A 16,528-nucleotide genomic window follows, 5' to 3' on the forward strand; every position below is an offset into this window, starting at 1 on the left:
CATACAACTTTAACTTCTACTCTTACTCATAGTTCATTCTCTTTACACTCAGGGTCATTGTTTGATAGTTTCTTCTTCACACTCTTTCCACTGCATGAATGCCCCTTTTGCCCAAGATGAGCAAAACAATACAAAACCCCAAGTGAGCGCTTTTTAAAGACTCAGCATAAACTGACCCAGGAGGCTCATCAATCTTCAGCCCCTATAACCCATCAGGTACTGCTCCACGGTGATTTATCTTAAAACAGCTGCTATTGTTACTTTAAGTTAGTAGGAGTGGGCCAGTGTTTTTTCTTTCCATTTTGCTGTTCCGATTTACTGCCATTTGCTACAGATCGTGATTGACCAGCTGAGCATTTTCAGCATTTCAGTTTCTTTATTTGTGCAGAACCTATTTTCTTTGTCCCATCCAAATAAGAGTGTCAAATTTTGTTGTTTGGAACACAGAGAAATGTACTGGATACTAGACTGAGTATTGGCCACAAGGCAAGGCTTACTGATCCTTAATGTTAAATTAATTCAAAATACCCAAAACAAATTTTGGAAACTACTTACAAAGTAACCAGTCTTTTTCAATATTTCTCACAGGGAATACACTTGCATTATAACTATCCCCAACAATGGGAGGAAAGGGATTAAAGAAAATATGGCATGATGTCTGTCTATAGGACAATAACAGAAAGTTGTGCAACTACAGACACTTATTTCAGAGCCCACTCTCCATAGTATGAGGTTAAGTATAAAAGTGCTGGAACAAGATTTTTCCATCTGATAAATTCACAAGCAATGCAAAATAAAATACTTTGGATGCAAAGCCACAATTTAATATGCCTCGGCTTCGTGATGGAAGGATTTGAAAATTAAATCAGGTCCTTGGTACAATACCAACTTCTGCCACTAGATGTATGCAGTATTCTTAATAGTAACCAATGCATTGTAGTTAAGTTGTTCTAGCATCAGCTCATCGCAAAAAGTCTACTTTATACTGCATTTGTATTTTTCAAATCAGATTAATGTGTTATCCATTGTAACAAATATATATTTTGAACCAAAGCTCTCACTACCCAATAGTGAATGTCCCAATCAATGCCTGCAGTAATTTATGTCATTAACCCAAATACTGTGCGGGTAGTACCTGAATCAACTTTTATAAGAAAAGAAAAATATTCACATGTTGCAGCTTTATTGATTTATTTCATTTTTGTTTTCTCCAGTACAGCCATAATACATGCCCAGGATTCAAACATGTTCAGACAATAGCTGCTGTTCTATTTGTAAAGCACAAAATAGGTTCTAAATGTGCATCTTAAAACAACCCAATAACGCCTATTCTGAGTAAAGTGTTGCTGTTAGTTCTTGAACAGAGAATTAATTTTATTGCAAGCCAAAAGGAAGGAAATTTGAAAATGCAACTGGTCAGGTCCTAAGATGCACTTATTTATGCCCAATTTTAAAAGTGGTCTTAAAAACAGAACCTTAAGAAAATACTGTACCAAAAAGTCTTCATAAATAGTTGTACAGCTGTTTTTTTTTTAAAACTGTAACCTTAAACTTTATTTACCCCACCCCACAGTTAAGGTTTCATAATAGTTAATTACATAAATACACAAAAATTGAATGAATTAAATTCAACCTCCAGAGGTTCAGTGACAAGTGTCATCATTAATGTCACATGTAACAAGCACTAGATTGATAGTTCAGGTGAGATTATGCAAATAATTCTAATAGGAACACTGTTGCAAAGCCCTCTTTTCAGTTCCCCAGATCCAGGTCGGTGTTTCAACTGCTGGTAACCACTAGTTTCCTACAGTTCTTAGCAGGTTGAAGATTTGAGGACAGTGTGGTTTACTGATGATGCCACTTACAAAAGCTACAAAGAATGAAGTGCATCCTAGATCCAACTATGATTCTCTTAGCATCAGGGAGATTTGGAGAAGGATGCTGCAGTGGGGAAGTAGACTACAGCTGTGTTACTGCCATCAAAAATACACACCGAGAATGATCTTATGTAGGAAAGCAATGCAGTCCAAGCCATTGCATGCAGCCACTTAGCCCCAGCCTGAAAAGCAGATGTTTTAATGGATGCCATACAGCTTTTTATTTTACGGTAAGGTCACTTAAAGTTGTGCAGTCTCTTAAATTCAATTTGTAGACTGATACACAATTTCTATCTCTGCTCCCAGGAATTTAGCAGTTTAATATTGACATGTTCAACTATAGTGTTGTAATACTCCTTTTTAAAAAAAACGGTAGCAAACTTGAGGTGGCAAACGAGGTACAGTCAAAATGGTGTCCACAGTTCTCTCTGTCAAACTGAGGTAGTCACCTTTGAGAGGCTCAACATTCAACTAGGAAGCAGGACTATAAACAAATGGACCACTTAATGGCTGCATTTTTAATCTTTATCCAAAAACGTCGCTGCAAGAGTGACTGACACTTCATTCAAACCCTTATATCAATTCCAGTCCAGAGAAGATGACAGCAGTTATTGTGCTTCAAGCTTTTAAATTCCCATGATGCCTTGCAGATGCCTCATTTGTCCGCAGAAGCCTATACCAGCTCAATTAAAAAATTTCCTGGCATTGTGGGGTGAAGACAGATGGGTTCCATGTAGATTAGTTACCTGGGATGGAATACAGAGCACCAGTCTGTAAAATATGCACCAACATTTACTGCTCCCCAAGAACAGCAAACTGGTTGCCAAGTTCTAGCTGAACGGACTGACTTTTAGAACCATCCTCTCTGGCTCTGTTTTTGTATTTCACCATCTCAAAGGTCTTTTCCATTTCTTTATCTCTGGGAAAAAATAAGTCATGATCAGCTCGACAAGTGCTCAAACGCAAAACTAGAAAATGTGACCAAACAAATGTTAGATTACCTACCATAGGCATGGTCCTCCTCATTCTTTGAATGTAGTTCAACCACCACATACAAAATGAATAGGCTGTGATTCAATAAGGGAAAACGACCAGGACACTGCCCCTTTTAAAATTTGGCATCATATAACTTAACAGACCATATGGTGCTCTCCCACCCAAATATGAACAAAGCCCAAGTTCTGAGAGTGTAGTTAGGTTGTTCTGAAGGTAACAGAAAAAGTAAACACAAAAAAATTCCAGGTTCCCTGGGAGTGGGAAAGGGAGAAATTGTAGGGAACAGGAAGCTTTGTATATGGAGGTTGAACTACATTCAGGGAACAAAGACCTTACCTGTAACAGGTAATCTAACACTTCCACTTTCATTCAACCTCCACAAACAAATTAATGTATTTCTGTTCTACTCTGGCATCAAAAAGCTAGAAGTTCTATACCTTACCATTTCAGCCAAACACAAGACTTTTAGTTAAGATTCATGATTATTTCACGTACGGTCTAGAAGACTGCATCAATAGTGGCCTCAACACAAGCAGAATGACTCATGGTAACTAGAGACTGGTTAAACACCATAATGTATTCTGCTGCCTAACTGGCCACATCCTCTCATCAATACAATTGCATGATGTTTTGTTTCCAAACAACTGCCTAGTCTAGATGTCCCACCTAAACAAAACACCAACTCTGCAGAGCCAAAGAAAACTAGGTACCATATTCAGACAAATGTAAATCCACTTCAAGCATAACCTTCAGGTCTGGCCTATTTTACAAGCAAATAATGCAAAATAGAAATTACCAGAATACAAATTCAACTACAGTAATCTTAAGTTGAATTATGACAAAGCAATGAAGTCTTAAACACAAGGAACTTAAGATCACAAAACTACAGGTTCCAAGTTTCCCAATCTAAGTTTGCGCAAAACAGGCAAATGTGGGTAAGAGTTAGACAAATTAATTAATTTTCCAAACAACTTTCACTCTATATTAAAATTTAAGAACAGATGATAACAATTGCCAGATGAAGCCCAACTGAACTGAAGAGTACAAATACTTAAGGACCAGAACTCTCCAGGTTTACTTCTGCTATTCTGACACCAGTAAATAAAATTACTTCCACTTGATAATCCTAACTTTTATGATGCTAATAATTTCAAGCAATTGATGACAGAAAACTTTACATAGCCAGATAGATTCCGAGTTAAGCCATGAATGGAGGATGTGAGGAACACCATAGCCCATCTGGCTTTATGATCTGAAAAGCATCCTGCCAGCATGTGATTAATACATCCCTCATCTGAGCCAAACAGCACTTAATTCCAATAGAACTACTTGGATCTCACGAGCGATCTGCAGCATGTCAAACAATTCAATAATCTCTTCACACAATAGATTTTTTTTTTTACTTTTTGGAAAGCAAACTTGACTTGGGACGGGGAGTAAGATCGCTGTAGCCTTAAAGTTCTGTAAAGTTGCCATGAGATATCTTCAACTAACTCCACCTCAAGAATTTGGGTTTTCAAATGAGGTCCATCTGTACAAGTCATTCTTTTAACTGCTCAAGGTTTCTACACCCACGGTTTCTCCATGTGGAGAAAGAATATGAAAGCTTTAACACCAAGAAATAACTTAAAGAGTCAGGAGCGAGACGTAGCCAATGTCTTGATGTGTTCGTCGATACCTCGAAGTTCAAATTGGTTTCTACGCCATGGCTTTTGCAGCAGGGCCATCATATCTTCAAAGTTGCAAGCTGAGTAGAAAGTAGCCTCTAGGATGATGAGAGCTGGCTGAGTACCGACAGACTATTAGTCTACCCTTGTCTCAAAGCCAATACAACTTTTAGGATGCCTCTTGGCAAACTGATGACTGGTAAGTGTATCCTGGGATCACAGCAAAAGCAGTTGCAATAGGCCCAATAATTTTGCATAGAACACAAAATTTATCTGCTACCTGCTCTGAAGATCTGCATGTAGCACTGACCATAGAGTGGCTCATGGATTCAGGCTCTGCCACTCAAGGAACCTTACTGCCAGCATACATATGCCCAGATCAGTCTGGAACCAGTATCTTTTGGCCCTGCCCTGGGCCCAACGTGGATTTCTCAGTTAACAAATCCACTTCAGAATACTCAATCTATTGGGATCACCACCTACACATCATCATGAATAGGCACTTGCATAAACCCATTTGTTCAGATATGTTTTAATATAAAAATCAACAAAGAAAAGACATCATAGGCACATCATAGGGTTCTGATACAAGGTTGAAAGGAAAAACTTGTTATTGATAATTTACTTCCTGCACACAGCTTAAGTTAGCTTCACTACGACCTAGTTTCCTAGATACAACATATTTCTTTCAGACTGGAGGAGCTCCGGACTCATATCCAAAACTATTCTTTTAGAACCAAAGAACTAACATCCCACATGATCCTGGCCCAAGCAATGCAGAAGCTTCTGTACCTTTAGGGCTAACGGCTACTTGCCCTAAGCAGCCTGTCCCAAGGTTACTCTTTTGAGCCTTTAAGAAATCTAGGTGAAAGTGTAACCTTCTCAGATGTTCTTCTTGATCCAAACATCTCTGAGGTACCCACATTTTCACAAACTGTCAGATAGAATTGCCAGTGGAGACTGTCAGTATTGGGCAAAATAATAAGCCACTGCTGAGGTGCAGAGGTATGACCACAAGCTGTGCCACTCGCTGCCCTCCCTTTCCTGTTCATGAATTGGGGTGTGACCCTGTTCAGTCACCAAAGGAGGCCCACCTTCCTTTCATGGGCAGGCATCCAGACGTACCATGCAACCAACCATGCTCAGAATTGCTTTGAAACGGTTAGTGCTTCTGGAAGCTCTCCCCTTTTTCTCTCAAAGCTGCAAGTGGAGGTCTTTAATTTTTTAAAAACCCTCAAGCCAAGCTATGCACATTAAGATTCTTTGGGCCTACAGGCCATACCCAGGACCATCAACTGCAGACTGTTTGCAATGCAGCTGCATTGGGCATCTTTCCCCCAAGTACCCAAACATTTTGGATCTAGGAGCACAGCAGACATATTATGAAAGCCGATGTGCTATAGGTAAAATGTGAAATACAGAAATTCATGACAGAAGGCAAAACAATCCAACTGTGGCAGCCTCTTTGTATGTGGAGATTGAACAAATAAGGATGTACAAATGAAGGTAAGTCAGATCAACTGAAAAATATAAATATTTTTAAGTAAACTGCAAAATATCAAAATGCCTGACGTATACAATGAATTTAATTCGATTTACTATACAAGAAAATGTATGGTTCTTCATTTTCAGTTCTTCATCCTCCCCACCTCAAAAATTCATAATGTACATGGTGGTGGAGGCAGCCCTCTGGTAATCCTCCTAAATTAGCATTCAAGTATGTCCCTAAATAAGTAGCAGCAGGCTACTTTACAGTAGGGGCGTCACAGTTTTGCCTGATCCCACTTTTATCCAATGCCTACATGCAGACTTTTGAACATACTGGAGAGTCATCAGGAGCTGATTCTCTCTCTCTCTCTCTCTCTCTCCTCCCTCCGACCTCTCATCATCACAGGGCACGGAAATAACTTCAGGGCCCCTACCTACCCCCATTACCCTGACTGATTCAGAACAAACGAAAGATTGAGCCAGGAAGTTCCGACTCTGCATGGACTGTACTGCACCAGGTACCATATTTACTCACTGACCTGTTAAAGCACTATATCTCGTTTTCAATTCTTGCTTAGGTTAGCTAAGCATCCACAGGAATGTTTTGGGACAGCAGACTCACTTAAAATAGCATTTTGGAAAATACTTTTAGTTTCATTTAAGTTGTTTAAATATTTTGTATATGGCTGCTAGTGTACTGGAAAGGAACCAAGAGAAAACATGGCAAATACCATCTTCATATTCAACTGAAAGGTGCAGTACCAAATGCTGCAAGATTCACAAATATAAAAACGCTGTAGCAATGGCAGAATAAGCAGGTTTACGAACCAGAGTTTTAAAAAAAACTGAAAATGAAGAACCTTAAGAAATTATGAGACATTCAGCATTTTTCAGTAAAGGGCAACAAACTTTCCCCCACCACCCCCATCAAAAATGGCAAGTATCTGGGGAAATATATCCAGGCTTACTTTCTGGTTTCTACATGCTTTGCAGAAGCTTGTAGGGATGGAAACTGTGCATCATTGAAAATCTCTGGTGGTCCTTGTGATTGCGTTCTTCTTACATTACCCGATCTGGCTGCAGGAGGTCGATACACCCCAGATGGTTTTGGTTCTGGGACTTCTGCAACTGGAGCCACACTGGTGTTAGACAAATTGTAGATAACTTGCACAACAGTTTAAACACTTCTACAATGAACAAAATAACACTGATCCTTGCAGGATTAGACAACAGGTTAACCATATGATATTGTCATGGGGGCCTGCTTGGAAGGCCAGGCATTTTCCCAGAAGTGAAAACAATTAGGGTCACAATCAACCGCTTCAACTGCCCCAACAGTAACACTGAGCCCTGTGAAATTATTTTTCTTACCTTCCTAACTCAGGGAACAATTAGCAGTGTGGAAAAAATGGCGGAAAGCAACAGGCATGGGTAAACAAAAGGAGATCTAATTGGATGGGCAGACTGATGGTATTACCCAGGACAAAATATCAAATACCCCCCGCACTCAAAACTTCCAGAGTCATCCTCCGCATGCACGAAAATTTAATCTCTTCCTTGATGTTTGAAAAACTTGGAAGTTTCAACCTCGGTTCTTCAAACGGCTGGCGGCAGAGTTTCAGCTTTGAGCACATTCGGCAATTCTGGCACAAACTGCACCCATTTTGAAAAGTACCCGCAATTTCTACTCACTCATTTGCATATCAGAATGCAGAATTTGCCATGAACTAGTGCAACTGGGCAGCACTTAAACAATTTAAAAAGAAACATTGTTTTAGAAATATTCCTTGATATATTTAACTGTGGTAACTTGGTTAAGTTTGATTAGTACAACTGAAAATGGGCTGACCTAAATAACATTTTTAATCACTGTCAATTTACCACCTGCGAGTAACCTTTCACATTCAAAACTTTTCAAAATCTTACCTACTAGTCTCCTTGTGCCTTAAAAAAACCTGGCTTCATTTTTAGGGCCTCCTCGAAGGCCTGCAAATGAGCACAATTAGCAAAAACTCCCAATGATGATTAATTTACCTGGGGGTGTGGCCAGTTGTGGGGGGCAGGACCTGCTTCTGGCACAGACTAGCACAAAAGATCACAGAAATTTACTTTATGCAGAAGGCAATTTGAGGTAAAAAGTTTGGGATCTTTTGAGCCAGTTATGCCAATTTCGGCTGAATTGTGCTATTAAAAAAAGCACAATGCAACAGAAATGCCAAGCCCGAATACCTGCAGGATTGATAAAGGCCAATTCTCAATTGGTGCAAAAAGTCTGTGCCGCCGGTCTAAAACCACCATTTGGGCAGAAACCTTTTCCAAGACCAGGTGGTTAAGAGTTGAAATCAGCTTTGCACACTAGTAGGAAAACGAACCTTCAGGGCTTTGCAGCTCAAAGTCACTTGCAAACCCAATTTAGCTCAGTGCGTTGGACAGCCCTGCTTTAAAGCTGCATCCTGGCTACAAACTTGCATGCCTTACTGCTGAGATGACACTTTCATCTCAATGAATTTGGAGGACAAAGGAAATGAGATAGGTACCTAGAGTAGTTCTCATGCCCCACCTCCTAACTGGTTATAAAGTGCCATTGCTAGAAGATTCTCAGTCCCTTTCAGCCATTTAACAAAGTACATCATTCCCAGAGAGGGAATCAAGAGATTCAGCGAAGTGCAACATTTCACACTTTATTTCTAATACGAACTAGAAGCAGAAATAGGCCATTCGGCCCCTTGAGCCTGCTCCACCATTCAATAAGATCATGGTTGATCTGTTGGTGTCTCGAATTTCACACTCCTATCTACCCCCAATAACCATTGATTCCCTTTCCTAACAAGAATCTATCTACCCCTACCTTAAAAATATTCAATGACCACGCCTCCCGCACCTTCTGAGGCAGAGAGTTCCAAAGTCTCTCAACCCCAAGAAAAAATTTCTCATCTGTGTCCTATAAGGGCGACCCCTAATTTTAAAACAATGCCCCCTCGATCTGGACTCACCCACAACAGGAAACATCCTCTCCACATTCACCGTCAAGACTGTTCAGGATCTTACACACTTCAATCAAGTCTTCACTCACTCTTCTAAACTCCAGTGAAAACAAGACCAGTCTGTCCAACCCTTCCTCATAAGACAACCTGCTCATTCCAAGTATCAATCTAGTAAACCTCCTCTGAACCGCCTCCAACGCATTTACATCCTTCCTTAAATAAGGAGACCAAAACTGCAGAGTATTCGAGATGTGGTCTCACCATTGCCGTCTATAACTGAAGCACAGCATCCTTACTTTTATCAATTCATCTCGTAATAAAGAATAGCATTCCATTAGCCTTCTTTATTACTTGCTATACCTGCATAATAACTTTTTGTGACTCATGCACTGGAACACCTAGATCCCTCTACACCTCAGAATTCTGCGGTCATTCTCCGTTTAAGTAATACTCTGCTTTTTTAATTCTTCCTTTTCCTCAAATCATTTTTACATGCTTCCCCTGCCCTGAATGCAGTGACTCAATGGTTGAGGTAGGGAGCTGTAAAGATCAGTCTCAGGTGGTAAGCCTTCCGCTAAACTTGTTCAAATAGCCATTCAGCATGTCACAGTTTTTGTGTTCCACATAATGACTGTCGACCAATCTTTGAGCTAATATCTGGATTAGCATAATTACCAGCATGGTTTCATTTCAACAGTTCATACTGTTGTGACAATTATTTCATGGTCTGATAGCAGCAGAGAAATAGTGCACCATCCTTTAAACATTTCTTAAAATGCTGCTGGGATAATGACTGCATTTTTTTTTTTTTTAATTGGTCTAATTTTAACATAGCACATTGAAAAATGCCACAGTATTTTGCCAGGTATTTCTAAACTGTTGCCATAAAATATTTTTAAAAATGTTAATTTTAGGATCTGGAGCAATTGTGAATTTCAGTCTGTTTTGGATCTGTTAAATTTCATATATATGTCCAAAACAACCTTGGCACTTACCCACAACAACGGGCGCTGGTGCTGGCGTTATCTTGTTCCAGGGCCCGACTGTCTTGTCTCCTTCTCTATACAAGATATTCTCACCATCCTCACCTTGATCTTCCTTCTTCTCATCGTCTTCTTCCTCTCTTTCATCACTGTCAAGTTAGTAACAGGTAGCATTATACTAACGCAGCTGTAAAATCGATCAACATGTACAGAATCGTACATATTTTAAATTGACGGCAATAATAATACTAAGGTGCAATGGTCAGGGGATCATTTACTGTTTTCAGTTGACACTCTCACAAATGGCATCGCACGTTATAACAAATGTTTATAATGTTTGATATTGCAATGTGATCGGAGTTTTGACAGCTGACAAACCAATAAGTGTTTTATCCAAGGAAAAAATCTTCAACCCATCCTTTCACCCCTTTACAGTTCTCCTGTCAACACAATGCACATGTGAAAAAGTCAACCTACTACACTTCTACCTCCCTGTACAAAGCAGGTTAGGATTAATCAGATTTTTCCTCTTTGTTGGTGCACAGTGACCACTTGGCACCTTCTGGGGGAGGGGGAAGAGAAGGGCCATTTGCACTATCAGTCTGTATTTTGCTACACAGCTCAAATCGGCTACAATATTCTGCGTTCCTGCCCTCTGAAATTACAGGCTTGGTTCATTCAATCCATATAAACAAAGAGCATGGCAGACAGACATACAACTTTTATTGCTCTTGTTAGTCAGGTTGCTTAAGTGGGAACTATTTTTCATAATTGGCCACTATGGCAAGGCCCAGATACGCTCCCCGGAACTGTCCCTGCAGTGTGCTATAAGTTTGCAACGGGTGGTAATCATCTGCAAGTCACCCTAGTGCATGAATCATGCATGCACGATAGTACTGCTGACATGCTCACACACTGCAACACAGTGGCTCAGTAGAGACACAGCAACTGCAGCTCTCTGCACTTCACACTTCAGGCGAATAAGAGCTGGAGCCAGGGATAGCTGGGAAGTGGGTGGGTTCTATGTGGCAGAGTACTGTCTGTTGTGGCAGCCTTTTTTGGCACTAGGTCACTAGTAGTTGTGGTTGGGGAGCCGCGTGCTATACTTTACATTGCAAGCTCCAACTGCTGCTGCCCATGTGGGATGAGAGAGAAACAATCACAGGCCCAATCCTTTGGCTTTTCTCTAGAGTCAATAAACCCCACAATCAGACTGACAACCCCTTCTTGTGTCAGCTCCACAATCAGGATCTCTCAGTTTGCCGCCTGAGCCACAGTGTGACCTACAATCAGCAGCAAGGGGAAAATGATAAAATTGGAGAGCGACCTGAAGCAGCCTAAATTATTTTTGTCATATATTTGTAATCATTTTTTGAAGAGCATCCTACTTTCCACAAGAAACATAGGAACATTCATTCCTTAGAGGCCATTCCACCATTCAATTAGATCATGGCTTATCTGTACCTCAATTCTTTATCTCTGGATACCCTTATCCCATAAAAATCTATCAATCTCAGTCTTGAAAGCTCAAACTGACACAGCATCCAAATTTGGGAGAGAAAACTCATTTCTACTACCGTGTGTGTGGAAAAAATGCTTCCTGATTTCCCTACTGAATGGCCTAGCTCTAATTTCAAGACCATGTCCCCTTATTCTTAATTGCCCTCCCAGAGAAAATAGTTTCTACATCTCTAGCGTATCAAATCACTAACATTTTGATCAGATCACCCCTCAATCTTCTATTACTCAGGAATAGAAGACAATTTTATACAAGCTGACATAATTTAACCCTTTAAGCACTGGTACAATCCTGGTAAATCTGCAATGCACCCTCGCCAAGGGAAATGTATCCTTCTTAAGGTATGCAGTAGTCCAGATGGGTTCTGACCAAGGTTCTATACAACTGAAGCATAACATCACCTACTTTGTATTCCAGACCCTCGAGATAAATGCCAACAGCCCCATTATCTTTTAGATTGCTTTTTGTACTCATCTACTAGCTTTGAATAGTTTTTGTGCTTGGACTCCCAAATGTCTTTGCTCCTCTATAGTTTCTAGTTTCTTACCATTTAGAAAATGCTCATTTATCTTTCGTAGATCTTCCACACCAGAGGAAATAGCTTCTCTGTAGCTACTCTATTGAGCTCCTTCATCATTCACCCTTCAACTGTTAAACTCACAGCAATACACCCCAAATTTATGCAGTCTGTCCTTTAGTATCAATTATTTTTATTTTTAAATGTTCGGATTGGTGAAAGGAATTGAATGTTTCTCAAAAACGCACTGCACTGAATGGACGTGATTTGATCTCGTTTGCGTTACTCCTGCAAAGCCTGCTTAGAAAGTAAAAATCAGCTGTGATTCTGGGTTGCTGTCTCGTTAGAACCAGTTTTAAATTGTTTTTGAAGGACAGGATAAAATATGAACACACAGTATGGTTCAGCAGCAAGAAACAGTACAATGTGCCAGAGCAGCAGCACCCTGTACTCCCAGAAGCTTCCATTTGTGTTTGATTTGGAGCAGTAAAAGGACAGGGCGAGTTTGTAAATTAAGACCGTCAAAAACAGGCTAAGCTGAAGTAACTTGGGCTCAGTAGCACAATAAGCTCACTATTTAAAACAGCATGGGGGTGGGGTGGGGGGTATGCCTGAAAAAACATTCAAAAGACTAAGGATTTCTTTCTCAGCCATCACCAGACAACTTTTTGCTGAATATCACTGACATCAAGGGTCATGTCAGATCAGGTGCTGATAATGTAGCAGTAAAGAAGGTAGTAGCGATATTGAATAAGATAAAAATAAAAGGAGGTACTTGAAAAGGTTGGCAGTCCTCATAATAGCAAATACACCTGGTCCTAATGGCATGCATCCAAGGATACAGAGGACAGTAAGTGTGGAAACTACAGAGGTTCTGGCTACAATCCTCCTTGGGTATGGGGTAATGCCAGAGGATTAAAAATGTTACACCCCTGTTTAAAAAAGGGGAAACTACAAACTACAGGCCGATGAGCCTGTCAATGGTGGGGAAACTTTTAAAAACCGCCTGGGACAAAATTAATTGGCATTTAGGGAAATATGGACTAATTAAAAACAGCATGAATTTGTTAAAGGCAAATTGTGTTCAACAAACTTGATCGACTTCTTTGACGATCTGATGGCAAGAGCTTTTTGAGGTGTACATGGATTTTCAAAAGGTGTCTGACAGAGGTACCACAGACCTGTTAGTAAAATTAAAGTCCACGGGATTAAAGGGACAGTAGCAGCATGGATAAAAAATTGCCTGACAGGAAACAGTAGTGATGAATGTTTTGCAGGCTGGAGGGAAGTACACAGTGGTATTTCCCCAGGCATCAGAATTAGGATCATAGCTCATTTCTGATATATATTAGTGACCTGGACTTGGGTATGTACACAGGGCATAATCTCAAAGTTTCCGGATGATACGCAACTCTGAAATGTAAACAAAGTGGATTGTAATAGTCTTCAGAAGGACATAAGCAAACTAGTGAAATGACACATGGCACATGAAATTTACTGCAGAAGTGTCAAGTGGTATTATTTGCTAGAAAGAATAAGTAAAGGCAATATGAACTAAATGGTACAATTTTAAAGGGGTTTCAGGAACAGAGACCCAGGGATAGTAGCACACAAAACTTTGAAAGTGGCAGGACAATGTTAAAGAGCATATTGGAACTTTGGCTTTATTAATAGGGCTATAGAGTACAAAAGCAAGGAAGCTGTGCTGATACTTTATAAAACACTGGCTTACAGTCAGCTGCAGTATTGCATTCAATTCTGGGCACTACACTTTAGAAAGTAAGTCCTAAATGTTGAGGAGGTTTGATGGAAGTGTTCAAAATTATAAATGGTGTTAACAGAGTTTAAAAAAGGAGAAACTGTTTCCAGTAATATAGGACCAGTAACCAGAGGAAAGTGACAGTCATAACAGAAGGAGGCCATTCAGCCCATCAAGTCCATGCCTGCTCTCTGTAAAGTAATCCAGTCAGTCCCATTTCCCCCTGTAGCCCTGCAGGTTTATTTCCCTCAAGTGCCCAACCAATTTCCTTTTGAAATCATTGATCGTCTCCATTCCTACCACCCTTGTAGGCAGTAGGTTCCAGATTTAAGACAAATAGCAAAAGATCCAGGGGAGGAAACTTTTTTTTTTAAAAACAGCAAGTTGTGACCTGGAATGCAGTACCTGAAAGGGTAGTGGAAACAGATTCAATAGTAAAATTCAAAAGAGAATTAGATAAATACAAGGGGCTATGGGGAAAAGCAGGGGAGTGGGATTAATTGTATAGCTCCAGGCACAATGGACTGAATGGTTTAACCTGCGCTGTACTATTCTATGATTAGGTCACCATATAAAATGAGTTTGACACACGAGTTTGATTCCAGCTCTTCAAGAAACAAATATTTCTGAATGATCACTAAACAAAAAAACGGCATCACATAGTCAGTGGCTACATATTATGCAGTTATAACTCAAACTTAGTGAAAAGCTCTCCTTTAATTACAAGGCTAAATATTTAATTATTTCATTGCTCACCTGATTTGTAAGGCGTGGATCCTCAAACCACTGTAATCAACTTCCTTTTGCTCAAACTCTTTCCATTCTTCATCCTCCTAAAATACATGCCGAGATTAGCAAACTCAAGCTAATTTTATATAAAGCACAGGTTAACCCTTCAGTAAAACCCTCAAAAAGCTCAGATTTTGCAGCTGTAAAAATGGGGAAATCAGTGTTTGTCATTACTCTGAAACTCTTGGCAATGTCTGGCATCCCCACATGTGCAGTAATACGTGGAAACCCAGAACTTGCTATCAGTGATTCTCCGTTGCTCCACAGGTGGAATTCAATTAATCACTGATTTGATGTGAACTTTCACTTTTTACACCAGTCCCGCCGTAAAACCCTTTGAAAAAGATACATGTTGAATGAGGTTTAACTGGGTGCACTAAGTCAATTATGGCTGAACACCCTCTCTGGCTCTGAAAAACTAATTCTATTATTTGTGGAACGTCAAATTTCTCCATTGCATGCTAAAAATTCCATACATTTTTAAAATAATTCATGATATTTCAGCTTCTACCATAATCCCATGTGTATGTCCCAATCTTTATTTCACTTTCTGCAAAATTATAAGCGAATAAAACCTTCTAGTTACTTCTCTATTTGTTGACTGAGAATTCTTCAATGTGATTGGCTCCTTAGCCTGCCTAAAGGCATCACTGCTGCTGAATGCCAGCGATCCCCTAGAGCTGGCACCAGAATGAAATTAATGTCAGGAAAGGTGAAATGCATGACAGAGACTACTGGATCCTTGTGGGGCTTTCTTCAAGGTCAGTGGTGTGCAAGGTCATTTCGCCACTGGCCATAAAGTCTTGGCCGATGCTTATGGAAGGACCAAATAATTTGTATAAAACTAGCGCATAATGTAGACACCTGAGCTAAAAGAAAATCTTTGACCTACCAAGGCTACGCTCTGTTTTGTCTTCTGCTTTGAAGTGGCTGAAAAAGTTTAACAAAAAAGCCTACCAAAGGCCATTCAATCTACCAAAGCTAATCCTTCTGAAACTTAAAATCCCAACTAACTAGCTAACTTGTCTTTACTATTCAGCCAGATTCAGCTTAGTTCTGTGATGGCACTAAATGTGGATTCTACCCTACCCTTAGATCTATCAGACCACTACTCTTTTTGATGTATATTAATGAGCTGGACTTGGGTATAAAGGGCAAAACTTCCAAACTGGCAGATGACTCAAAACTCATATGTAGTGAACAGTGAAAATAGTAAGAGACCTCAGGAAGACATAGATGAAATGGACAGATAAATGACAGATTAAGTTTAATCCAGAGAAGTGCAAAGTGAAGCATTTTCATTAGGAAAATTCTTGGAGACAGTAAGTATGAAATGGTACAATTTTAGAAGATGTGCAGGTGAGACACCTGGTGGCTCACAAATACAAATCTTTGAACAAAGATAGGACAAATTAATAAGGCTGTTGAAAAGCATATGGGATCCTGGGCATTATAAAAAAAAAGCATACTGTACTAAAGCAATGATGTGATGCTAAACTTTTATAAATCGCTGGTCAGGCCTCAGTAGCAGCGTTGTGTCCAATACTGGGTACGACGCTACACAAAGAGCGCAAATTCTTTGGAGCAAGTGCAGAGATTTACTAGAATGATATCTGGGATGAGGGACCAGTTATACAGAGACTAGAAAAGCTAGGATTGTTCTCCTTAGCATGACGTTCTGGGTTGATTTAATAGAGTGCTGAAAATTGAGGGTTTTTGATAAATAGGGAGAAACTGTTCCCACTGGCAAGTAACCAAGATGGTAGACTTAAGATAACAGGTAAAATACCCAGAAAGGAGATGAGAATGATTTTTTTTTTAAAAAAAGAGCTGATTTGATCTGAATCGGAAAGCAGATTCATAGACACACAAATAAACCATGTCTATTTCATTTCCCACATATGCTCTCGCCCCTTCCCGAAGAACCACGATCTAGTTCCCTGTGTCCT

The 16,528-nt window shown here is 39.9% G+C and overlaps 1 protein-coding gene across 6 annotated transcripts in view; it reads right to left on the minus strand.

Annotated features, from left to right (window-relative positions):
* The window catches only part of cdv3 (carnitine deficiency-associated gene expressed in ventricle 3), a 33,012-nt gene that overhangs the window by 12,697 nt on the left and 3,787 nt on the right, over positions 1 to 16,528 (minus strand). For 3 of the 6 annotated variants that reach the window (XR_010977230.1, XM_068054792.1, XM_068054802.1), the window contains exons 2-4: positions 14,547 to 14,623; positions 10,008 to 10,144; positions 6,997 to 7,156 (exon numbers count right to left, since the gene is read on the minus strand). Coding sequence is in view for 5 of the 6 variants with exons in the window: in XM_068054792.1 (XP_067910893.1) it covers positions 6,997 to 7,156; positions 10,008 to 10,144; positions 14,547 to 14,623 (374 nt within the window). In the remaining variant the exon portion in view is untranslated. Of the gene's footprint in view, positions 1 to 1,166; positions 2,797 to 5,056; positions 6,061 to 6,996; positions 7,157 to 10,007; positions 10,145 to 14,546; positions 14,624 to 16,528 lie in introns of those variants that run through there. The other 3 variants (XM_068054814.1, XM_068054785.1, XM_068054820.1) reach the window with 3 other exon arrangements.

Source organism: Heterodontus francisci, chromosome 2, assembly GCF_036365525.1.
Source record: "Heterodontus francisci isolate sHetFra1 chromosome 2, sHetFra1.hap1, whole genome shotgun sequence".
Lineage (NCBI taxonomy): Eukaryota > Metazoa > Chordata > Chondrichthyes > Heterodontiformes > Heterodontidae > Heterodontus > Heterodontus francisci.